General features: G+C 46.7%; 1 protein-coding gene across 1 annotated transcript; it reads left to right on the forward strand.

Annotated features, from left to right (window-relative positions):
• The first annotated feature begins 16456 nt into the window (after positions 1–16456).
• On the forward strand, positions 16457–23154 carry LOC311126404 (transmembrane protein 245-like). Its single transcript, XM_084200411.1, has 5 exons — positions 16457–17420; positions 18555–18672; positions 21256–21471; positions 21823–22038; positions 22162–23154. The coding sequence occupies exons 1-5, from the start codon at positions 16815–16817 to the stop codon at positions 22362–22364; spliced, it is 1359 nt and encodes a 452-aa protein (XP_084056537.1). The 5' UTR covers positions 16457–16814; the 3' UTR covers positions 22365–23154.
• The last annotated feature ends 1663 nt before the right edge of the window (positions 23155–24817 follow it).

Below are 24817 nucleotides of genomic sequence, written 5' to 3' on the forward strand. Positions count from 1 at the left end.
CAACAGACATGGACCCTCAAGATTCCTCACTGATCTTACAGAATTAGTTAACTGCTGGAACCATAGATTCCTACCTGCCCATCCATCTTTAATTTGCAAAACAGAATAATCAAATCCATATGCCTTCCATTTAATTTCTCTCTTCCCTAACGATCGGTATTGATCAGATATATCTTCTTGTCTTCCATCAAAATTAAAGAACTCATCCTTTACCTCCAGGATAGTATTCTGCACTATTTCAGATGAATCTACATCATTCTCTACTACCATCTGCTCTCCTATTTCAACACTATCCTTACTACCATTCACAGCACTCTCCATCCGTATCATAAACTTCTGAGTCACTCTTACTACATCCTTTAGTTTCAGAAAGGTTGTTGTTGGTGTCTGTGTCACATTTCCTAAATTTATTATTGCCGTCGTAACATGAATCTCTTTCAAAGTTACTGTTAAAATAGTTGCTTTAGTTGATGTATTAACACTCTTAATTATTTCCAGTGGGAAAGTGACAGATGTCCTCTGTGTATTATTTACTGTTGGAGTGGCTGCTGTAATATACTGCTCCTGAACTTCTTTGGTGACTGTGGAAACTTCAACAGACTTTAAATCTTCCATCATAAGCGTCACCTTAAGAGTTACATAGCCTTTTAACCAATAATTCTTAACCAGAACAAATTTTAACGCTGTCTCTAAATAAGTACACATATATTCTCCCTGATCTTCCCATGTAACATTATGCAAAATAAGTGAGCAATCACTCATAACCCTCTTCCACTTCATATCGTTGTACAAAATATACTTCCTTTGACTAGATGAAACAGCTTCTACTTCTGGTCCTGATAACAACACTTCTTCTCCATAATTATCTCTCCACGTGGGAGGAATGTCACCACCCCCACTCCTTCTCTCACATCTACAAGGAAGATGAGCTGTACCACCCATCCTAACCCTAATGACAGTCTTTTCCTCTAAAATTGGTGTTGGAGCGATTTTCTGATGCGCCATTGTAATCAAATGTGATACATTTATAGCTTTAATAACTGTCAATGTTGAAAGAGTTGAATTGCTTCTCACTGTTGTTGTATTAGGCTGAAGTGTTGATGTCATTCTTGTTGATTCATCTATTTTCCCTACAGCTTTGAGCTCTTTACTTGTATTTCCATCTATCACCACTAGTGTCACTACATTAACTCTCAGTCCCAACTCTAATCCCTCACTTTCAAACTGTGGATTATAAAAAATACATTTATAATCACCTTGATCCTCCTGCTGGGAATTATACACATAGAGACTGCAATCACCCTCAATCTTCAGTCTTCTCTTATCATTCAGCAACGCATACTTTCTCAATGCAACTGCTCCTAACAGATCTAAACTCCTGCCATATCTATCTTCCCACTGAACTCTAAATTTCCCTTCACCACTGTTCTCCCTCGTGCACTGACATGGAAGCTGAGCTGACTTTCCTAGAGTTACTTCAACTCTAGTTTTCGTAACGTTTTGGTCTGACATTTCTCCCCAATTTTTTCAAAAACCATTTCACTAATTTATCCACAAATTCCTTCCCACTATCTGAGGATATTCGATCGGGTAGTCCCCACCTGCTTATGACTTCTTTACACAAGAACTTGGCAAACGATTGAGCATGTTTTAGCTTAGTTGGACATCCTATGCACCTCTTGGTGTAGGAATGTAACCAAGAATAACAGTCTCACCCCTGCGAACATTATTTTTCAGACAGATTGTGCACCTGCCTATGACATAGTCAACCTGTTCAAGCAAATATGGTGCCCTGTCAGGATTAATGTGTATGCGGTGAACGAAGTCAAGCGCAGGACACCGAGAGACTGGCAGATGTACTTTACTAATAAACGTAATGAAAAGTACAAAACAACAAAACCTCCAAAACAGGGAGGACCAATAATCGCAATACACAGTCCTGCTGAAAACAAACGGAGAACAATCACACACAACAAACGAATGACAGACAGGGGTTATAAAGGGAAACCATCAACACTAATGGGAAACAGGAGTACACAAAGCAGACCAATCTAGATGATTGCTGAAACCTAGATCGGTGGCAGCTAGTACTCCGGGGACGACGAACGCCGAAGCCTGCCCGAGCAAGGAGGAGGAGCAGCCTCGGCTAAATCCGTGACATGCCCAAAAACCATACTCCTTTGTGATCTTTCTCCTAACCTCCCCCCTTGCAACATTAGCTAACCCATGTGCTTCCTAAATCATCAGACCTAATAGGTCTAGAGGCGCTACTATCAACCCCTCATGGTTTCTCCAAAGACAACAAAGGATTGTTACTCTGAGGATTTTTTATTGTCTTCAAAACACCTACTTTCGAAAGTCCTTCAATTTATGGTTCAATCCCTTGGATTGCTTCATCTTTCACTGGATACTGATTCTTCCAAGGAGGTCTGGCTCCTGGTCAAAGTTCAACTTTCACCTTAATTGGGCTGATTTCACAAGTCCAATATCGGTACTGTGTTGAGACCTCAAACATTCTTGAACTTGTTGCAACATCTCCTCTTTCATAGGGTCTTAATCCATCTTCACACTGCAAATAGATTCATGTGTCATCCGTACAGCTTATGGCTCTCCTTGTCCTTGAGCCAAAATCATTATTTTGAGAAATCGCTGATCTTCACTCCTCCAAATCCCCAAATTCTCTTTCATCAGTACGAAAACAGCTTTCTCTGCTTCTGTCATCATTTCTCCTATTTGCTTCTGCTCATAGCCTTCAGAAACCAACAAGGTCACATGTCTCTCTTCTCAATCTCAAATTCTTTATCCAGATAATCGTCTGTGTTTATCTTCATAGCTGCTCCTTGTGGTCCTAAAATTATTCAACATGAGCTGAGTTGAACTTTCTTTGGTTGATTACTCAACCATTCCTCTGAGTTCGATTGGGCAGCATTCTTAAAATACTTGAGCGTACAATGAAATGGATATTCCGGAAGCCTCGCATCTGGCATATTTGCCACAATAAATTTCTCCCATATCTTAGCCTGCTTCAAAAAATCTTCACTGAGATTTCCAATCCAGAATACTGAAGAAGAATCCATCTCTGTCATCATCAACAATTGGTAAACCTTTTCCTTTGGCACTTCTACCAGACAGCCGTCTGGTGTACATTTTATTGTACAGTTCAATTTACACAATGCATCTCTTCCCAACAATGCAATAGGTGTATGTTCTGATACCAGTATGGGTATTGTAATTTTCAGATTTTCATAGCAGAGCTCAATTGGTTCCGTAAGAGGAATCAGCTGTTTCACTCCCTCAAATCCAATTGTCCTAATTAGTTGATTTGACATAGTGAGATGTGTAACATCTTCAGGCCGAACACAGGTAAAAGCAGCTCCGCTATCCAACATCACTTCCAATGGTCGGTTGTTTACTTTCACCTCAATTGTTGGTTTCCGGTCCTGATACTACCAGCTGACACCCCCCTTTCAGATCTTCTCGGCACCCCTAGAATCCTTGCTCCGGGCCCCTATAAGGGTTCACCTGTCCTCCAGATTATCTTGACTGGCCCCTGTATCTTCCTCTGAAATTCCCTCTGGTGTTTCCTCCTGGCCCATTACACTCACAGCAAAGTCACCAACCTGTCCACAATTATAACACACTTCTGAAGATTGCTGGAAGTATGGCTTAAATCTTCCTCCTCTTCCTCTTCCTAAGCCTTCTCGTCCTCTTCCTCTCCAATTCTGTGTCTGTCCAGAAACTGGCTATGGATATGAAACAACTGGTACCGCTATTGGTGGCTGGTACAATTGCGGTTGGAACTGGTCCAGTTGAAGCTGTGGCAGTGATTGTTGATTTGGTGCACACTGATTCTGCATAACCAAAGCTTGTTTCTTCTCCTTCTTATTCTCCACCAGTTGTATTTGATTGAGTTTTCTGAGAGTTTCTTGGTCCTGTTCTTTCTGGTTCTGTTCCTTTTTCCTGTAAAATTTTCTTCCATACCTGGAATCCCAAGGAGATTAGCCAAAAGTCTCTTAATGTCTCCTATGGCAGACTGTGTACCCACCGTAATTTCTTCCAATTTTGAAATCCAAGGATATGCTCCATCTTGAAGAGTAGGCAGCTTCTCAAGTATATCTGACATATCGGTATTCTACAAAGGCTTATACTCCAGGTTCTGTCCTCGAATTATCACTGGCATCATCTTCTTACTTGTGCTCTCTTTTCTTGTAGGATAAAATCCTCTTGAACATGAAGCACCTTTAATCTCCAAATCTTCATTGCTTTCTCCATCTTCACTTTCATCAGAGATCGAATCTCTTGTATCCTTCTTCCAACTTCCATCACCCCTTGTTTCCTCTCTTGCCAACCTCCATCTGATCACAGTGTCATATCCACCCATGATCTCTTCTGAATCACTCTGATCATCATCATCATCATCATCTTCAAGTTCCATCCTCCTGAACCTCACTCCACCCTTAGTTTCCAGACATCTCGTTTTCTTCTTACTTTTGGAGTTTTGGATTCATCTTTATGGTCGTTTCTGCTTGTCCTCTCTCTATTATACAAACACTTTCATTATGTTGATGACGTCTGGGTTAAGAGTCCCTTCCACTGGCCATGGTTGTTCAATGTCAGGCCAACGTTTATTCCATTTTCCAGATAACCTTGCAATACCATTAACTAGAGGATTACTATTTTCTACTACATCAACAGGAGTAATTACTTTCATAGTTTTGATGTCCTTTTTCCCCATTGTAACAACTCTTCTATATTCCTTTATTATGAATTATTGTATTATTATTATTATTATTATTATTATTATTATTATTTTAAACCAATTAATTTGTAAACCAAAAAATACTTTAGACTATGTAGCTTATGTTTCCCTTCTTTATTTTTCTTTCCCCAAATTAATTAATTAATTGATGCTTAAAGTTAGTGAGGGAGATAAAGAGTCTCCAGCTTCAGAGATTTTTGCAATTCGTTCCAGTCATTGGCAGCAGAGAACTGGAAGGAATGGCGGCCAAAGGAGGTGTTGTACAAGGAGGTCAGTGTACATTCTCCATTCCCCATTGCTGGCTTTGACTCCACCTACAGTAGTAGGCTACTTGCCACAGATCACAAAGTCCCCACACACACTGTCAGGAAAAGTGTAGTTAATTTTTTACTAATAATATGATCACAAGTATCATTTCACAAAATATTTGCATATGTTGTTTTTCTTTTGTTGTTCAATCCCTTTATTTGATTGATCAAACTGTCACTGTAGCCACCAATACATTCTAGAACAATCTAGATGTACACCTCCTGTCCTTGTAAACATGATACCTGACTACAATCCAATCACGACGCCACCCCTCACGACGCCAGGACAGCGGAGTCACTCACCACCTTCCGGAGACATTTGAAACCCCACCTCTTTAAGGAATACCTGGGATAGGATAAAGTAATCCTTCTACCCCCCCCCCAAAAAAAAAATTGTAAAGTGATTATCCCACTGGCTATAGGGTGAACGCACCAATTGGTGAGTCGCTCTGGATAAGAGCGTCTGCTAAATGACGTAAATGTGCCCTTGAGCAAGGCACTTAACCCTAATTGCTCCTGTAAGTCGCTCTGGATAAGAGCGTCTGCTAAATGACTAAAATGTAAATGTAAAATGTAATTAATCAATTAATCAATATATCTATTGATTTTTATTAATTTATTAATTTATTTTATTTTATTTTACAAAATTATTGATTAGTGGCAATCTTACCACATCCGATCAGGAAAAGAAAAATGAAAGTAGTCAACTTCAGAGCAATCCAAAAAAGAAAGACCTGTAATCCAGCAACACTACAGCACTCACAAACCAATTGCTTAATAAGCACCCAATTACCTTCATTTTACAGAATAATGTCAGTGCTGGATTTCCAACACAACTCTAATCAAACCAACTCATGCACAAAAAGCTCCAATGTGCAATTCTTAATTACATCAATTGATCAGTCTGTTGCCAAGTCCCTGTCAAATTGTCACAACATGAAATATGCTAGGCACACACAATATCCTCTATGGGAAGGTAAGTTTTGTGAACAGAACAGTACTAGCCTTGATTGGACTGGATCCGTGGCAGCACACACTGTCGCGTGACGCACTGGTTAGCACCTTCTCTCTCTCTCTGTCTCCTCCTTCTCGTCTCTCATATCACAGGAGAACAAAGGAACAGACAAGAATTTAGTATTTTATGCACTCACTGGGTTATTTCAACCATACAATACCCTTTTAGACATACCTATGTTCACACTCGCGCTAAGAAATAAGCAAACAGCTTAACTCAGGAATATTATAAATAGCTCATTAACATTTTATTTTATTTATTTTTAATCCGTCAACATATCTCTCATTTATAAATTCAATAGATCTCAATCAAATAGTTTCATCGTTAAGCAACAGCCGATTTAACAAACAGAATACTTTATTCGTGTGTAAGTCTCTCCTCCTTCTCTTTCAGCTCTGAGTCTGCGTCTCCCAGCAGCTCAGTGCAGGCAGAGGAGTGGCATATTTGCTCTACGTAACTCTAAACTCATAAAATCCCACACATGCGCAGTTCATTCACCAATGCGATTTCAGAGTGAGAAGAGCTCCCAAGCAGCTCTCTCCAAGCTAAACAACAGAAAGTAGACAGACCAGCTGTCCCTCCGTTATTTCCCCAACACAGACAAACAGTAACACTTAACAGAACTCCCAAACCAACACATAACATAGAACACAAATCATACTTCGAAGTTTCTTAAGTTTACCACAATCTATTTTCTTATCCATTACCCATAATCGTCCTCCCTGGAGCTCATAGTTTTTTAACAGTTATTAAACGTTCTCTTTTTATAGAGACTCATAAGATTTTAACCTTAACTAACATATTTCCTTACAAAAAACTAAAATCCCTGTTGTCATAGCCTTAGTCGACACACAGCAGAGACCTCCCCTTTTTTTCCCACACACGCACAGGCTCTCTTTCACACACACACACAATTCAAGAGGAATATATCCGTTCCTACGGTCCTCTAAAGCATGCTACCGTCGTTCCTTATTTCTCATAGTTCCTTCCTAAATTTCTGCTACCTTGAGTTTGCAGATATCCAATGAGAGGTTACAACGAACATACAGTGGGGAGAACAAGTATTTGATACACTGCCGATTTTGCAGGTTTTCCTACTTACAAAGCATGTAGAGGTCTGTAATTTTTATCATAGGTACACTTAAACTGTGAGAGACGGAATCTAAAACAAAAATCCAGAAATTCACATTGTATGATTTTTAAGTAATTAATTTGCATTTTATTGCGTGACATAAGTATTTGATCACCTACCAACCAGTAAGAATTCCGGCTCTCACAGACCTGTTCGTTTTTCTTTAAGAAGCCCTCCTGTTCTCCACTCATTACCTGTATTAACTGCACCTATTTGAACTCATTACCTGTATAAAAGACACCTGTCCACACACTCAATCAAACAGACTCCAACCTCTCCACAATGGCCAAGACCAGAGAGCTGTGTAAGGACATCAGGGATAAAATTGTAGACCTGCACAAGGCTGGGATGGGTTACAGGACAATAGGCAAGCAGCTTGGTGAGAAGGCAACAACTGTTGGCACAATTATTAGAAAATGGAAGAAGTTCAAGATGACGGTCAATCACCCTCGGTCTGGGGCTCCATGCAAGATCTCACCTTGTGGGGCATCAATGATCATGAGGAAGGTGAGGGATCAGCCCAGAACTACACGGCAGGACCTGGTCAATGACCTGAAGAGAGCTGGGACCACAGTCTCAAAGAAAACCATTAGTAACACACTACGCCGTCATGGATTAAAATCCTGCAGCGCACGCAAGGTCCCCCTGCTCAAGCCAGCGCATGTCCAGGCCCGTCTGAAGTTTGCCAATGACCATCTGGATGATCCAGAGGAGGAATGGGAGAAGGTCATGTGGTCTGATGAGACAAAAATAGAGCTTTATGGTCTAAACTCCACTCGCCGTGTTTGGAGGAAGAAGAAGGATGAGTACAACCCCAAGAACACCATCCCAACCGTGAAGCATGGAGGTGGAAACATCATTCTTTGGGGATGCTTTTCTGCAAAGGGGACAGGACGACTGCACCGTATTGAGGGGAGGATGGATGGGGCCATGTATTGCGAGCTCTTGGCCAACAACCTCCTTCCCTCAGTAAGAGCATTGAAGATGGGTCGTGGCTGGGTCTTCCAGCATGACAACGACCCGGAACACACAGCCAGGGCAACTAAGGAGTGGCTCCGTAAGAAGCATCTCAAGGTCCTGGAGTGGCCTAGCCAGTCTCCAGACCTGAACCCAATAGAAAATCTTTGGAGGGAGCTGAAAGTCCGTATTGCCCAGCGACAGCCCCGAAACCTGAAGGATCTGGAGAAGGTCTGTATGGAGGAGTGGGCCAAAATCCCTGCTGCAGTGTGTGCAAACCTGGTCAAGACCTACAGGAAACATATGATCTCTGTAATTGCAAACATAGGTTTCTGTACCAAATATTAAGTTCTGCTTTTCTGATGTATGAAATACTTATGTCATGCAATAAAATGCAAATTAATTACTTAAAAATCATACAATGTGATTTTCTGGATTTTTGTTTTAGATTCCGTCTCTCACAGTTGAAGTGTACCTATGATCAAAATTACAGACCTCTACATGCTTTGTAAGTAGGAAAACCTGCAAAATCAGCAGTGTATCAAATACTTGTTCTCCCCACTGTATACCTCGTCAACTATATATCGAGGGGTAACTTGCAACAGAATATATCTACCACAAATTCCAGTCCCCAGAACTGACCTTAAAAATCAACCTAGTGAGTTTTCAGGATTTTCGGCCCATCCTAATGATCGCCTCATTTGAGGGCTTCCATAGATCAACGACGTCCTAATTAGTATACATTTTTCCTTAGTTCCTGGCCTTATTCCTTCATTCTATTATATTTCAATTTTATTCAAGCCAAATATCCCTGTGCCCAGTGTTATCAATTCCTATAGACACTCCCCCCTGTTTGCGTTGTTTTCAACGCAAACACATTTAGAAATTTAGAACGGATTCTCATCACAGAGCAAATAACAGCAAAGCGCACACATAAGTCCTTTGACGGTGCAGTCTTTCAACGCACACACACACACAAGCACACGAACTGACCAGCGCCCAAAGTTTGTGAGAAAGCTCACCGGATCTGCATGCCTCTTGAGCGGGAGACAGCTCGGCGCCCATGATGCAACGCTGAGAAAAGACGCAACACGGCCCAAATTCCTCGTCGCCGTTAATGTAGTGTCGAGATAACGATGCTAATTATGCTGTGATGACAAGAAATCCGCTGACACTGTCCTTGATTATAATAGTTTATTACACCAAAGATTTCAGCGTCAATTTACAGACTCCTGTAGACATCTGGAGAACAACTGACCCAATCTCTAATATGTTGTTCCTTCCCGTCCTTTGTTCCAACCATGGTATTTATAATCTGTAACATGATATGGGTGGTTTTCCCATCCACCAATCCCTGGCCTCCACATAACAGACTCCCTCTGTTTTAGGGGGCCCCTATAGTAATGCTTTCCAGATGCTTCCGCAAGCTGAGTCAACTTCCTCTAACACACCATTTGCAAACGTCAGCAAAGTCATAAACTGTTTAGACACTACAGTAGTTAACATGTAACAACTCATATTTACAGTGTAACAACAACATGTAACTGGTAGTAATTGCGGTCTGTAATTACATTTACATCATCTTATCCAGAGCGACTTACAAATTGGTGCATTCACCTTATAGCCAGTGGGATAACCACTTTCCAATATGTTTTTTTTTCTTTCTTTGGGGTGGGGTAAGGGGGGGTAGAAAGATTACTTTATCCTATCCCAGGTATTCCTTAAAGAGGTGGGGTTTCAAGTGTCTCCGGAAGGTGGTGAGTGACTCCGCTGTCCTGGCGTCGTGAGGGAGCTTGTTCCACCATTGGGGTGCCAGAGCAGCGAACAGTTTTGACTGGGCAGAGCGGGAACTGTGCTTCCGCAAAGGCAGGGGGGCCAGCAGGCCAGAGGTGGATGAACGCAATGCCCTCGTTTGGGTGTAGGGACTGATCAGAGCCTGAAGGTACAGAGGTGCCGTTCCCCTCACAGCTCCGTAGGCAAGCACCATGGTCTTGTAGCAGATGTAAGCTTCAACTGGAAGCCAGTGGAGTGTGCGGAGGAGCGGGGTGACGTGAGAGAACTTGGGAAGGTTGAACACCAGACGGGCTGCGGCATTCTGGATGAGTTGTAGGGGTTTAATGGCACAGGCAGGGAGCCCAGCCAACAGCGAGTTGCAGTAATCCAGACGGGAGATGACAAGTGCCTGGATTAGGACCTGTGCCGCTTCCTGTGTAAGGCAGGGTCGTACTCTCTGAATGTTGTAGAGCATGAACCTACAGGATCGGGTCACCGCCTTGATATTAGCGGAGAACGACAGGGTGTTGTCCAGGGTCACGCCAAGGCTCTTCGCACTCTGGGAGGAGGACACAACGGAGTTGTCAACCGTGATGGCGAGATCATGGAACGGGCAGTCCTTCCCCGGGAGGAAGAGCAGCTCTGTCTTGCCGAGGTTCAGCTTGAGGTGGTGATCCGTCATCCACACTGATATGTCTGCCAGACATGCAGAGATGCGATTCGCCACCTGGTTATCAGAAGAGGGAAAGGAGAAGATTAGTTGTGTGTTGTCTGCGTAGCAATGATAGGAGAGGCCATGTGAGGATATGACAGAGCCAAGTGACTTGGTCTATAGCGAGAATAGGAGAGGGCCTAGAACTGAGCCCTGGGGGACACCAGAGGTGAGAGCACGTGGTGCGGAGACAGATTCTCGCCACGCCACTTGGTAGGAGCGACCAGTCAGGTAGGACGCAATCCAAGAGTGAGCCGCGCCGGAGATGCCCAACTCGGAGAGGGTGGAGAGGAGGATCTGATGGTTCACAGTATCAAAGGCAGCAGACAGGTCTAGAAGGACAAGAGCAGAGGAGAGAGAGTTAGCTTTAGCAGTGCGGAGAGCCTCCGTCACAAAGAGAAGAGCAGTCTCAGTTGAATGACCAGTCTTGAAACCTGACTGGTTTGGATCAAGAAGGTCATTCTGAGAGAGATAGCAAGAGAGCTGGCTAAAGACGGCACGCTCAAGAGTTTTGGAGAGAAAAGAAAGAAGGGATACTGGTCTGTAGTTGTTGACATCGGAGGGATCAAGTGTTGGTTTTTTGAGAAGGGGTGCAACTCTCGCTCTCTTGAAGACGGAAGGGACATAGCCAGCGGTCAAGGATGAGTGGATGAGCGAGGTGAGGTAAGGGAGAAGGTCACCGGAGATGGTCTAGAGAAGAGAGGAGGGGATAGGGTCAAGCGGGCAGGTTGTTGGGTGGCCGGCCGTCACAAGTCGCAAGATTTCATCTGGAGAGAGAGGGGAGAAAGAAGTCAAAGCATAGGGTAGGGCAGTGTGAGCAGGACCAGCAGTGTCATTTGACTTAACAAACGAGGATCGGATGTCGTCAACCTTCTTTTCAAAATGGTTGACGAAGTCATCCACAGAGAGGGAGGAGGGGGGAGGGGGAGGAGGATTCAGCAGGGAGGAGAAGGTGGCAAAGAGCTTCCTAGGGTTAGAGGCAGATGCTTGGAATTTAGAGTGGTAGAAAGTGGCTTTAGCAGCAGAAACAGATTAAGAAAATGTAGAGAGGAGGGAGTGAAAAGATACCAGGTCTGCAGGGAGTCTAGTTTTCCTCCATTTCCACTCGGCTGCCCGGAGCCCTGTTCCGTGAGCTCGCAATGACTCATCAAGCCACAGAGCAGGAGGGGAGGACCGAGACAGCCGGGAGGATAGGGGACATAGAGAGTCAAAGGATGCAGAAAGGGAGGAGAGGAGGGTTGAGGAGGCAGAATCAGGAGATTGGAGGGAGAAGGATTGAGCAGAGGGAAGAGATGATAGGATGGAAGAGGAGAGAGTAGCGGGAGAGAGAGAGCGAAGGTTGCGACAGCGCATTACCATCTGAGTAGGGGCAGAGTGAGTAGTGTTGGAGGAGAGCGAGAGAGAAAAGGATACAAAGTAGTGGTCGGAGACATGGAGGGGAGTTGCAGTGAGATTAGTAGAAGAACAGCATCTAGTAAAGATGAGGTCAAGCATATTGCCTGCCTTGTGAGTAGGGAGGGACGGTGAGAGGGTGAGGTCAAAAGAGGAGAGGAGTGGAAAGAAGGAGGCAGAGAGAAATGAGTCAAAGGTAGACGTAGGGAGGTTGAACTGTGAGGGGTGAGCCATCCTCAGGAAAGGAACTTATCAAGGCGTCAAGCTCATTGATGAACTCTCCAAGGGAACCTGGAGGGTGATAAATTACAAGGATGTTAAGCTTGAATGGGCTAGTGACTGTGACAGCATGGAATTCAAATGAGGAGATAGACAGATGGGTCAGGGGAAAAAGAGAGAATGTCCACTTGGGAGAGATGAGGATTCCTGTGCCACCACCCCGCTGACCAGATGCTCTCGGGGTATGCGAGAACACATGGTCAGACGAGGAGAGAGCAGTAGGAGTAGCAGTGTTTTCAGTGGTAATCCATGTTTCCGTCAGCGCCAAGAAGTCGAGGGACTGGAGGGTAGCATAGGCTGAGATGAACTCTGCCTTGTTGGCCGCAGAACGGCAGTTCCAGAGGCTGCCGGAGACCTGGAACTCCACGTGGGTCGTGCGTGCAGGGACCACCAGGTTAGAGAGGCAGCAGCCACGCGGTGTGAGGCATTTGTATAGCCTGTGCGGAGAGGAGAGAACAGGGATAGACAGAGGCATAGTTGACAGGCTACAGAAAATGGCTACAATAATGCAAAGGAGATCGGAATGAAATGAACTAAACATCTGGGAAAGCGAGAGAGCGGGGCCTCCCTCACTTACGTTTCACTGAAACACCCAAATATAACTCTCCCAACTTCCACCTCAGAAACTATAATTGTTGTAAACTACAGCGGTTCAATGTTTTCTAGGAATAGACTAACTTAGTTTATTCAGCTAGCTAACTTGGTACAGTATTCTTCCGTGAAAACCGTCCAGGGCACCTAGTCATATGACGCCACAGCCAACTAGCATGCCGGGCTCCAACAACACGGTTTAGCACCAATACTCGGCCACAACAAACCACCAGTGTGTCAACACGCCAAGCAGATCATTCGTGTCCGTGTCTAACGTTGTGGGTTAGTCCCGACAGCTTGAGTGAGTCCGTCGTCAACTTATTCAGCCAGTTAGTTAGCTAGAATAGTTAGCATACTAGCTAATTACAAAGGTGTAACAATTAATGCTTGTTACCATGCTTGTTACAATAGGCAGGTTTCCACTAAATTCACCAACTTAGTGCTTCGCTTCTTCTCAGCTGCATACAGTTACAACTGTCACAAAGGTTGTGATCCCTCGTGGATGCGCTTGGTGTCTGAGAGATTATAGCCTATGCTCAATAGGCTCTAATTACTTAGCCTTGAATGTGCACTGTTCAAACTATATCTCCACTCAGTGTTGTTGCTAGCACTTGCCCCCAAAATCAATTGTACCATCTGGGTTAACATGGTTGAGCTGGTAAAAACAGATCAGAAAGTCAACCTCACTGATTGGGATCTAATATGGGTGGCATCCCAGATGTGGAAAAATACACTATTTCAAAGCAAAGTACATGTAATGTTTGCCTAAGTACAATGTAATTACTAGTTGTTACACAGGATTTAGCTCATTAAAATGAAGTGTATCTTGAGGGGTACTTAGTTGTAATTAATGTGGACTTATACAGTACACTACACATCCTGACAACCTGGCCCTCAAGCTTCTGGAAGTTTCACTTCATTTCACAATAAGGTACAGAAATTAAGTGAAACTTCCAGAAGCTTTAAAATGAGGGCCAGGTTGTAAGGATGTGTAGTGTACTGTATAAGTACACATTAATTACAACTAAGTACCCCTCAAGATACACTTCATTTTAATGAGCTAAATCCTGTGTAACACCTAGTAATTACATTGTACTTATGCAAATATGACATGTACTCTGTGTTGTACTAGTGTTTTTATCCTCCCACTTGGATTGCGCTTCCAGAAGCTTAAGAATGAGGGCCAGGTTGTCGGGATGTGTAGTATACTGTATAAGTACACAATAATTACAACTAAGTACCCCTCAAGATACACTTCATTTTAACTAGCTAAATTTACATTTACATTTACATTTACATCATTTAGCAGACGCTCTTATCCAGAGCGACTTACAAATTGGTGCATTTAACTTATGATAGCCAGTGGGACAACCACAGTTATTTTTTAATGGGGGGTGGGGGAAGAAGGATTACTTTATACTATTCCAGGTATTCCTCCAGAAGGTGGTCAGAAGAAGGGACATGGCCAGCGGTCAAGGATGAGTTGATGAGCGAGGTGAGGTAAGTGAGAAGGTCTCCGGAAATGGTCTGGAGAAGAGAGGAGGGGATAGGGTCAAGCGGGCAGGTTGTTGGGCGGCCGGCCGTCACAAGTCGCAAGATTTCATCTGGAGAGAGAAGGGAGAAAGAAGTCAAAGCATAGGGTAGGGCAGTGTGAGCAGGACCAGCGGTGTCATTTGACTTAATAAATGAGGATTGGATGTCGTCAACCTTCTTTTCAAAATGGTTGACGAAGTCATCCACAGAGAGGGAGGAGGGAGGGGGAGGAGGAGGAGGATTCAGCAGGGAGGAGAAGGTGGCAAAGAGCTTCCTAGGGTTAGAGGCAGAGGCTTGACATTTAGAGTGGTAGAAAGTGGCTTTAGCAGTGGAAACAGAGGAAGAGAATGTAGAGAGGAGGGAGTGAAAAGATCCTGTGTATCAACTAGTAATTACATTGTACTTAGGCAAACATTACATGTGCTATGCTTTGAAATAGTGTGTTTTTCCTCATCTGGGATCACAAAGTTAACCCAGATGGTACACTTTATTTTGGAGGCAAGTGCTAGCAATAACGTTGAGTGGAGATCTTTTTTCAACAGTGCACATTCATGGGTAAATAATTAGAGCCTATTGAGCATAATTTCTCAGACACCAAGCCCATCCACGAGGGATCACAACCTTTGTGACAGTTGTAACTGTATGCAGCTGAGAAGAAACAAAACACTAAGCTGGTGAATTTAGTGAAAACCTGCCCATTTGTAACAAGCATGGTAACAAGCATTCATTGTTACACCTCTGTAATTACCATACCTCAATTACTACCAGTTACATGTTGTTTTTACAGTGTAACTATTGGTTGTTTCAGTTAACTACAATATGTGTTACTGTGGTGTCAAGAAAACAATGCTAATTATGCTGTGAGAACAAGGGAATCCGCTGACACTGTCCTCGATTATAATTATTTATTACATTTGAAGATCTCAGCGCCAATTTACAGATATCTGCCGATATCTGGAGAATAACCGGACCCAATCTGTAATATGTTATTCTCCCCATCCTTTGTTTTGTCAAAGTCGCGTCAATTCAAATCTGGCATTAGGAACAAAAGAGGTCAACACGACTTCTAAGATATACTAGTTATTTTAATTAATGCAAAAACCTTCAATGGTAAATATGATGTTTCGTATATACGGGCTCTCTGAGATACCTCGCAGGGCACCCCAGAGAACTAACCCATTGTTCTGGGTTCTTTCTCAAATACTCTGACAGAGAGAATTTCCCACTTCTTACTGGCCAATTAGAGTAGAGACTTGAGCGTGGTTTAGACTTACTCAGTCAATCCGTTGATGCATCTCTGTTACCAGGCATATGTCCATATCATAACAACCTGTCATAGTGAGAAGAGCCAGCTCCCTTAGACACCATTCCTATGTCCAAGGAAGGTTCACAGATCACAAAGAACCAGTATAGTCTAGCATTTGGAGACACAAATCCTTATCTCACTTTACCCCCTAAAACAGCTATTCACATTAATCACAGCTTGCCAGGTGTCACAGCCTACATTAGCCCAGTCAAGAATGCATTCTTTCTAAGTTAGTCATCCCATCAATTTAGGAGAATAATAAATCCCCAATAGTTTTAACCCAAAGTATATATCCCATGTACCTGATATGGGTGTTTTCCCCTACAGACCAATCCCAGGACTCCACCTAACAGACTTCCCCGGCTTTAGGGTGCCCCTATAGAACTACTCTCCAGATGCTCCCCTTAAGCTTAGTCAACATCCTCTAAGACCATTTGCAACCATTAGCAAAGTCGTAAATTCCTTAGATACCACATTACAGTGCATGTAATTACACTGTAATAAGGGCCCTTAAAATGAAGTTTTATACCGATAACTGTTGTAGCCTAGGCCGAGATTGTAATGATAGGCTATGTATAATATTGCAAATATGTGGTTACACGTGACAGCACGGACATCCTCAATTCGTGGTGATCCTCCCTTTGTCAAAGGTCTGTTTATTCAAGTTTCTGTGTGTAGTTTAACTGGGCATTCCAAAGAGTAGGCTACTAGCAGCAAACTGAGCAGTGAGCACAGCTCTGTCTGGCACCAGCTAGCTACAATACTGAGAGGAGAGGAGAGAAGAGGAGAGAAAATTACATTTTACATTTTTGTCATTTAGCAGACGCTCTTATCGAGAGCGACTTACAGTTAGTGAGTGCATACATTTTTCATACTTTTTTTCCCTATACCCATCATGCCTTGCGACAAACACGTCACCAGTACGTCTAGTGTTGTGTTTTTCCTGATGTGTGATGGTGGTTTCAAAGATACTGGAAACTAACTCTCCTTCTACTGTCTGTGGTGGTATTGGGTGGGATCCGCAGGGGGAACGCAGACCGAGGCGGATTCATTGAAGATGGCTGACGAGGAGGACTCGGGGCCGGAGGCAGAGCCGGCTCCTTCCTCTCCCGCGGAGACCCCTCGTTCCGCCCGGCCTCACTACGTCTCGTTCTCCGAGAGCGTCCAGCCAGCGGTGGGCATGATGAGCCAGCTACTCAGCCAGCCTTCCTCCCTCAAATTCGACAAGAACATCAAACAGGCCTTCTACAACACAGGGGCGATGATTTTCGTGGCTATCTGTTGCGGAGCGGCTGTGCTAGTCTTCTTTATCCTGGAAGCCTTTCTGCGACCACTGCTCTGGGCAGTTCTCTGCGGGACCTTCCTCCACCCGTTCAAACACTCCCTAGCCCGGCTGGGCCGCTCCTGGCTCAACGGCCTGCAGGACACCGGGACGCCGATACTCCTGGGGACGCTGCTGGTCCCGGTGTGGTGTTTCAACCACGGGGTGGATTTCCTGGGGGGGCTGGTACTGGAGAGGCTCACGGTGCTACTGGTGATCGGGGCGGGCGCGCCACTCATCTACTTCTTTTACCTGTTCTGGAGCGTGATTGGCATGCAGGTGATCATCGGGCACGTGTGCGATGTCATCGGGGGCGCGCTGGACTGCTTCCACTCTGTGTGGGTGAGTGACAGGGACACTACTGACACTAAAGGGGAAGGCCACCACAACAATAAGAAAGGCTTTTCCAATACTGTAGCCTACAACAGGATGGGCAGGGGATAACACTGTAATGTAGCCCTTACATGAATCAAGTACTCAGCTAACTCAATTAAGAATTTCATGAGGCCTTTCACATGCCTTGGCTTAGAGTGTGTGTGTGTGTGTGTGTGTGTGTGTGTGTGTGTGTGTGTGTGCTTGTGCTTGTGCTTGTGCTTGTGTGTGGATAGGAGGCTACTGTCTATAACTGAAGAATTTCCTTAAACTCTTTATAAAAGAGATAAAGAACTCTTATAAAAGTACATTCTGCTTTTTCTCCCCCTCTTTCTACTCCCTCCCTCATCTTCTCCCTCTCTCTGTCTCTCTGTCTCTCTCTCTCTACTCCCTCCCTCATCTTCTCCCTCTCTCTGTCTCTCTCTCTCTCTACTCCCTCCCTCATCTTCTCCCTCTCTCTGTCTCTCTCTCTACTCCCTCCCTCACCGTCTCCCTCTCTCTCTCTCTCTCTCTCTCTCTCTACTCCCTCCCTCATCTTCTCCCTCTCTCTGTCTCTGTCTCTGTCTCTGTCTCTGTCTCTCTCTGTCTCTCTCTCTCTCTCTCTCTCTCTCTCTCTCTCTCTCTCTCTCTCTCTCTCTCTCTCTCTCTCTCTTCTCTACTCCCTCCCTCATCTTCTCCCTCTCTCTGTCTCTCTCTCTCTCTACTCCCTCCCTCATCTTCTCCCTCTCTCTGTCTCTCTCTCTCTACTCCCTCCCTCATCTTCTCCCTCTCTCTGTCTCTCTCTCTCTCTACTCCCTCCCTCAACTTCTCCCTCTCTCTCTCTCTCTCCCTCTCTCTCTCTCTCTCTCTCTCTCCCTCTCTCTCTCTCTCTCTCTCTCTCTCTCTCTACTCCCTCCCTCATCTTCTCCCTCTCTCTCTCTCTCTCTCTCTCTCTCTCTCTCTCTCTCTCTCTCTCTCTCTCTCTCTCTCTCTCTCTCTCTCTCTCTCTCTCTCTCTCTCTCTCTCTCCATCCCTCCCTCCATCCTCTACTCCCTCTCTCTGTCCCTCTCTCTCTCTCTCTCTACTCCCCCCTCCTCTTCTCCCTTCCTGTCTTCCTCTCTCTAGGTGATGACAGTGGTGTTGGGGTATGTGCTGACTGTAGCCTGCAAATGGAGCCCTGTTACAGAGGGATACCTGAGAACTATGTCTGTACCTGTCTGGACAATACTACTCTTCTACCTGGGTGAGGAGAGGGGGAGAGAGAGAGGGAGAGAGAGGAGGAGCTATGTTCCTGTCTGGACAACACGTTCTATTCTTCTACCTGGATACAAACAGGGGAGTGGGAGAGGGAGTAGGAGAGGGAGATGGAGGGGGGTAACTTTGTAGGTATTTATGTTCCATCATAAGATAAGGAAGTGTATAAAGGTCAAGTGTGTGGCCGTGGTCTCAGGATATATATGTCACGATCGTCTTGTAGCGAAGTAGACCAAGGCGCAGCGTGTGAACCAAACATGACTTTATTTAATTAAAGTAACAAACAAAACCCGATTCGTGAAGTCCACGGTTAAACATACCGACACGGAACAAAAACCCACAAACCCAAAGTGAAACACAGACAGTTAAATATGGCTCCCAATCAGAGACAACCAGCAAACAGCTGACACTCGTTGCCTCTGATTGGGAGTCACACAGACCAACCTAGAAATAAACACAACAGAACTACCAACATAGAAACAGAAAACATAGAATGAACACACCCTGGCTCAACATAATGAGTCCCAGAGCCAGGGTGTGACAGTACCCCCCCCTAAAGGCGCGGACTGCGACCGCGCCTCAACTAAACAAACCAGGGGAGGGCTGGGCGGGCATACCTCCTCGGCGGTGGTTCTGGCTCCGGCCTTGACCACCACCCTTCAATACACCCCCCAATGCGCCCCTGGTCCAGTCTGGCCCCGCCGGCTGGAGCAGGACTGGACTTAACAGGAGCGGTCCTTACCAGGCTGTCGACTCGCACCCCTGGCTTGGTGCGTGGAGGAGGAACGGGCCTTACCAGGCTGACGACGCGCACCCCTGGCTTGGTGCGTGGAGGAGGAATGGGCCTTACCAGGCTGACGACTCGCACCCCTGGCTTGGTGCGTGGAGGAGGAATGGGCCTTACCAGGCTGACTTCTCGCACCCCTGGCTTAGTGCGAGTGGCAGGAACAGGCCGGACCGGGCTGGCGACGCGCACTGTAGGTTTGGTGCGAGTGGCAGGAACAGGCCGGGTCGGGCTGGCGACGCGCACCGTAGGTTTGGTGCGAGTGGCAGGAACAGGCCGGACCGGGCTGGCGACGCGCACCGTAGGTTTGGTGCGAGTGGCAGGAACAGGCCGGGTCGGGCTGGCGACGCGCACCGTAGGTTTGGTGCGAGTGGCAGGAACAGGCCGGGTCGGGCTGGCGACGCGCACCGTAAACTTGGTGCGGGTGGCAGGAACAGGCCGGACCGGGCTGGCGACGCACACCGTAGGCTTGGTGCGTGGAGCAGGGACAGGCCGGGCTGGGCTGTCGACGCACACCGTAGGCTTGGTGCGTGGAGCAGGGACAGGCCGGGCTGGGCTGTCGACGCACACCGTAGGCTTGGTGCGTGGAGCAGGGACAGGCCGGACTGGGCTGGCGACGCACACCGTAGGCTTGGTGCGTGGAGCAGGGACAGGCCGGACTGGGCTGGCGACGCACACCGTAGGCTTGGTGCGTGGAGCAGGGACAGGCCGGACTGGGCTGGCGACGCACACCGTAGGCTTGGTGCGTGGAGCAGGGACAGGCCGGACCGTACTGGGAACACACACCACTGGCTTTAAACGGGGATCAGGAATGGGCCGGACCGGACTGGCAATACACCTCAGTACCTCTCGCCGTGCCTCTACGACTTCCTTCCCTCCTCTCGCCAATGGCTCCCGTAACCCGGTGGCCTTCTCTCCTCGTCTCCTATTTCGCCCTGTGGCAGCCTCCTGCTGCCCAGTCGCCCACGCCGTGTGCCCCCCCCTAAAAAATTCTTGGGGGTGCCTCTCGTCCGTCCGACGATGGCACTGCTGACGCCGCTGCTCCTCTCCTGCCTGGGTCTCCCCCTTCATAGCCCTCCGGTACCGGACGGCCTCCTCCTCGGTAATCTGCCCCCAACCGAGGAGGACATCCACCAGCGTCACCTCCTGCGTGTGTTCCTGGACACGCTGCTTGGTCGTTGTATGGTGGGGTTTTCTGTCACGATCGTCTTGTAGCGAAGTAGACCAAGGCGCAGCGTGTGAACCAAACATGACTTTATTTAATTAAAGTAACAAACAAAACACGATTCGTGAAGTCCACGGTTAAACATACCGACACGGAACAAAAACCCACAAACCCAAAGTGAAACACAGACAGTTAAATATGGCTCCCAATCAGAGACAACCAGCAAACAGCTGACACTCGTTGCCTCTGATTGGGAGTCACACAGACCAACCTAGAAATAAACACAACAGAACTACCAACATAGAAACAGAAAACATAGAATGAACACACCCTGGCTCAACATAATGAGTCCCAGAGCCAGGGTGTGACAATATAGTCTTTAGTATTAATAGACTGCTGGTAGTGTGCTGGGAGGGAGGGAGGGAGGGAGGCGGTGGTAACCTTCAGGCTGAAATGTTAAAAGGTACTGAGAGCTGAGACCACTGCTAGGACGGAGGTATTTAGAGGCAGAGTAGTAGCACATTCTGATGGAGTCTACTGTTCATTAATCATCACGCTGCCAAACTCCCCTCTCACCATATACCTCCCCCTCTCCCCCCTCTCCCCCATGCCTCCCTCTCTAGTGTCTCTGACTGGCTCGTGGAGAGTTCCTGTGTTTGTAATCGTGGTCACGCTCCTCATTGTGGGCTCCCAAGAGAAACCACCTGTCCCTGGCAACTCAGGTGAGCTGTCAGGACATGTGTTGTCATTCGCTGCTAACACCATCTACATGGCCATCTCCTGCAGTAACTTCCGCCTGGGCCCCGAGCGAGAGACCAGCACCAGCAGTGGCTCCACAGGTCAGATAACACACACACACACACACACCACACATAGGCGTTATACCGCAGTAACTAACCATCAGTGGTTATCACTGTCAGCCACAAAAAGCTCTCTAAGTCTTAATTCTATATTAATTCAATAGATGTTAAAGGTTTGGACTGATTTAATGACCACTTCCTCACCCTTTCTATAACTCTTTCATTCCAAATATACTTGCCCCCTCCACCCCCCATCTCTCCCCTCCTCTCCCCCTACTCTCCACATCTCCCCCCTCCTCTTCTCATCTCCCCCCTCCTCTCCTCATCTCCCCCCTCCTCTCCACATCTCCCCCCTCCTCTCCTCATCTCCCCCCTACTCTCTCTCTGTAGATGGGGTGGACTCTGTGGGCCCTGGCCCATCCTGTCCCCCCTCTGTCCTGCCGTTCCCCCGTCGGGCCCGTGCTGAGCTGGGGGGTCTCTTCCAAAAGAAGAAGGGGTCCCAAAGAGCCAGTGATATCTACTTTGTCCTGCTGGTCTGGGCTTTTGTACTGGTCCAAGTCTGGCTCAATCTCTGGATGCTACAACTACTGCCTATCCCAGTGGCTGGTAATATCTGAAACACACACACAGATACTTACACAGACAGGCACACACACTGACCCAGGCACGCACACCGACCCAGGCGTGCACACACACCAATGTATAACAGTGTGTGTGTGTGTGTTGTAGTGTGGGTGTTGAAGAAGCTGGTGGTACGTTTTGGTCTGAAGCGATTCGCTGAGAAGACTCTGTCGTCATGGTGGGTAGGACTGGAGAAGTTTGGCCGTGAGCGACAGGACGCCATCATGCCTGGACCAATCAAAGGACTCGTTCAGTTCCTGCTACGCGTTGACACCAAGGTAATGGCCCACACCCCCGGCCAACCCCCCTAAGACACACAGCCACCCTGCCAACCTCCCTGATACACACAACCCCCCTAAGACACACAGCCACCCTGCCAACCTCCCTGATACACACAACCCCCTAAGACACACAGCCACCCTGCCAACCTCCCTGATACACACAACCACCCTGCCAACCCCCCTAAGACACACAGCCACCCTGCCAACCTTCCTGATACACACAACCACCCTGCCAACCTCCCTGATACACACAGCCACCCTGCCAACCTCCCTGATACACACAACCACCCTGCCAACCTCCCTGATACACACAGCCACCCTGCCAACCTCCCTGATACACACATCCACCCTGCCAACCTCCCTGATACACACATCCACCCTGCCAACCTCCCTGATACACACATCCACCCTGCCAACCTCCCTGATACACACATCCACCCTGCCAACCTCCCTGATACACACAGCCACCCTGCCAACCTCCCTGAGACACACAACCACCCTGCTAACCTCCCTGAGACGCACAGCCACATTGTTATTTTATAAACCACTTCCTGATCTATCTCTGGTCACCACTAGAAGGTACTGATGCATACAACACTGTAGACAAGATACAACACAATTCTTATCTACAGTGATTCTGTGATTTTGATTGGCTAGCAGCAGTGTAGTGTCCTGTCTACCCTGGGGTAATGCTTCTGGACAGTTAAGGTAAGGGTTGAAGCTGGGTGAAGAGGCAGGAGCTGGTCTTCTCTGTGATATATGAATGATCTCCCTACAGGTTAATATTACTACTGAATGATCTCCTTACAGGTTAATATTACTACTGAATGATCTCGCTACAGGTTAATATTACTACTGAATGATCTCCTTACAGGTTAATATTACTACTGAATGAGGTCACTTAATTATTTTACCTCTTGTCTCACCCCCCTCGTCTCACCCCCCCCCCCCCCGTCTCACCCCCCTCGTCCCACCCCCCTCGTCTTCACCTCTACGCCTCAATGAGGAAAGAAGAAAAATATTGTACCACCTCTCCTCTCTCTCTCTCTCTGTCGCTCTCTCTCTCTCTCTCTCTCTCTCTGTCTCTCTCTCTCTCTCTCTCTCCCCTCTCTCTCTCTCTCTCTCTCTCTCCCCCCCTTCTCTCTCTCTCTCTCTCTCTCTTTCTCTCTCTCTGTCTCTCTCTCTCTCTCTCTGCACCATTTTGTTGTTTGTATTCTGCTCAAGCACATGATGACACATTGGTATCCAATCAGTACGGCATTCACTCCCTGCATCCAATCAGAAATTCCCTGCAACACTTCCTGTTTTCTAAAGCCTGCCCTTACTGCCTGTGTCCAATCACAATCTGTGTTGTTTGTGCTTGGGAACCATGTGATGACCAATATCTCTTTGTCTCCTCCTGAAGCTCTGGCATTGGCTTAACAAGCAGGTAATGTTCTGGAGGAGAGCTCTGCTGAGAGAGAGAGAGAGAGAGAGAGAGAGCATAATGTGAAAATGAGAATGAAAGAGAGAGGAAGAGGAAGAGTCTGTGTACGAGTGTGAAAGAGTCAGACAACAAAAGAGAGTGTGATAAAGGAAGGAGAGTGTGTGAAGCAGTGTGAGCACCCTATAGTAGCTTGGAGTGACGCTGTACCCATCCACTGTCATCCCTCCATCTTGTCTCCGCCCCTCGCTGACCTCACTTCCTCCCTGCTTCCTGCTTCTGTAGTGGTGAAGCTACGGTGGGGCGAGCTCATTCATTGGCTCCTCAACCTTCCTTAGCTTCTCCTCTGTGACCTGATTGGCTGGTTGGCTTCTGCGTGTGTGTGAGCTGCATGGAGAGAGCAGACTGCTTTAGACCAAGCTGAGGGGGGTGCCGGGGGGTTGGGTTGGGGGGGCAGTGCTGTGACTACCATTGCCAAGACAGGGTAGACCCCCCCTGCTATTCCCTAGCTCTGGAAATTAAGATCTGTACCATGGAGGGGCGTTAGCAGACCGCCTAAAGAAAGATCTGGGTGGGGTGCTGGGGGCTACATGGGTTCTGGAGGGTAGGACTGAGCTGGTACTGGGTTGGGTTGAGTTGGAGTCTGATCCAGATTGGGCAGCGGGGGGGACATCCATATTACTGACTATCCTGTAGTGAAGGCTTTAGATTAGCATATTTAAAGGTAGACTCAGCCTCGAGCAGCACGTCTGATATTGAGATGAGCGAGATGCAAGACTTCGCTTTCACACAGTCACACACAGTATGTGCGCGGGTTCGCTTCACGCTGTTAGAGCGTGGTAGCCACAGGACCAAAGCAGGGGAGAAGTTGAGCCTCGCGCTTCAACGCTCTTAGTTGTTGTGGAAATCGACCCACTATGCTGGTTACTTTGTGCATCTACGTCATATCGCTGAGTCTAGCTTTAAAACAGCAGCTACATCAAACCGTCCTTGATGATTTCTGATTCTGACTGGTCTTGAGCTGAGCCTTGCTCTAGTCTATATTTCTGTAGAATCTATA

This window comes from Coregonus lavaretus, assembly GCF_964263955.1.
Source record: "Coregonus lavaretus genome assembly, contig: HAP1_SCAFFOLD_2064, whole genome shotgun sequence".
In the NCBI taxonomy this organism is placed as follows: Eukaryota; Metazoa; Chordata; class Actinopteri; order Salmoniformes; family Salmonidae; genus Coregonus; species Coregonus lavaretus.

What these genes read in the sequence shown, in the direction of transcription:
- LOC311126404 (XM_084200411.1), top strand. Translation starts at nt 16,815, where the DNA reads ATGGCTGACGAGGAGGACTCGGGGCCGGAGGCAGAGCCGGCTCCTTCC. An exon ending in ACTGCTTCCACTCTGTGTGG is followed by an intron (nt 17,421 to 18,554) that starts GTGAGTGACAGG and finishes TCCTCTCTCTAG; the next exon opens with GTGATGACAGTGGTGTTGGG. An exon ending in ACTGCCTATCCCAGTGGCTG is followed by an intron (nt 22,039 to 22,161) that starts GTAATATCTGAA and finishes TGTGTGTTGTAG; the next exon opens with TGTGGGTGTTGAAGAAGCTG.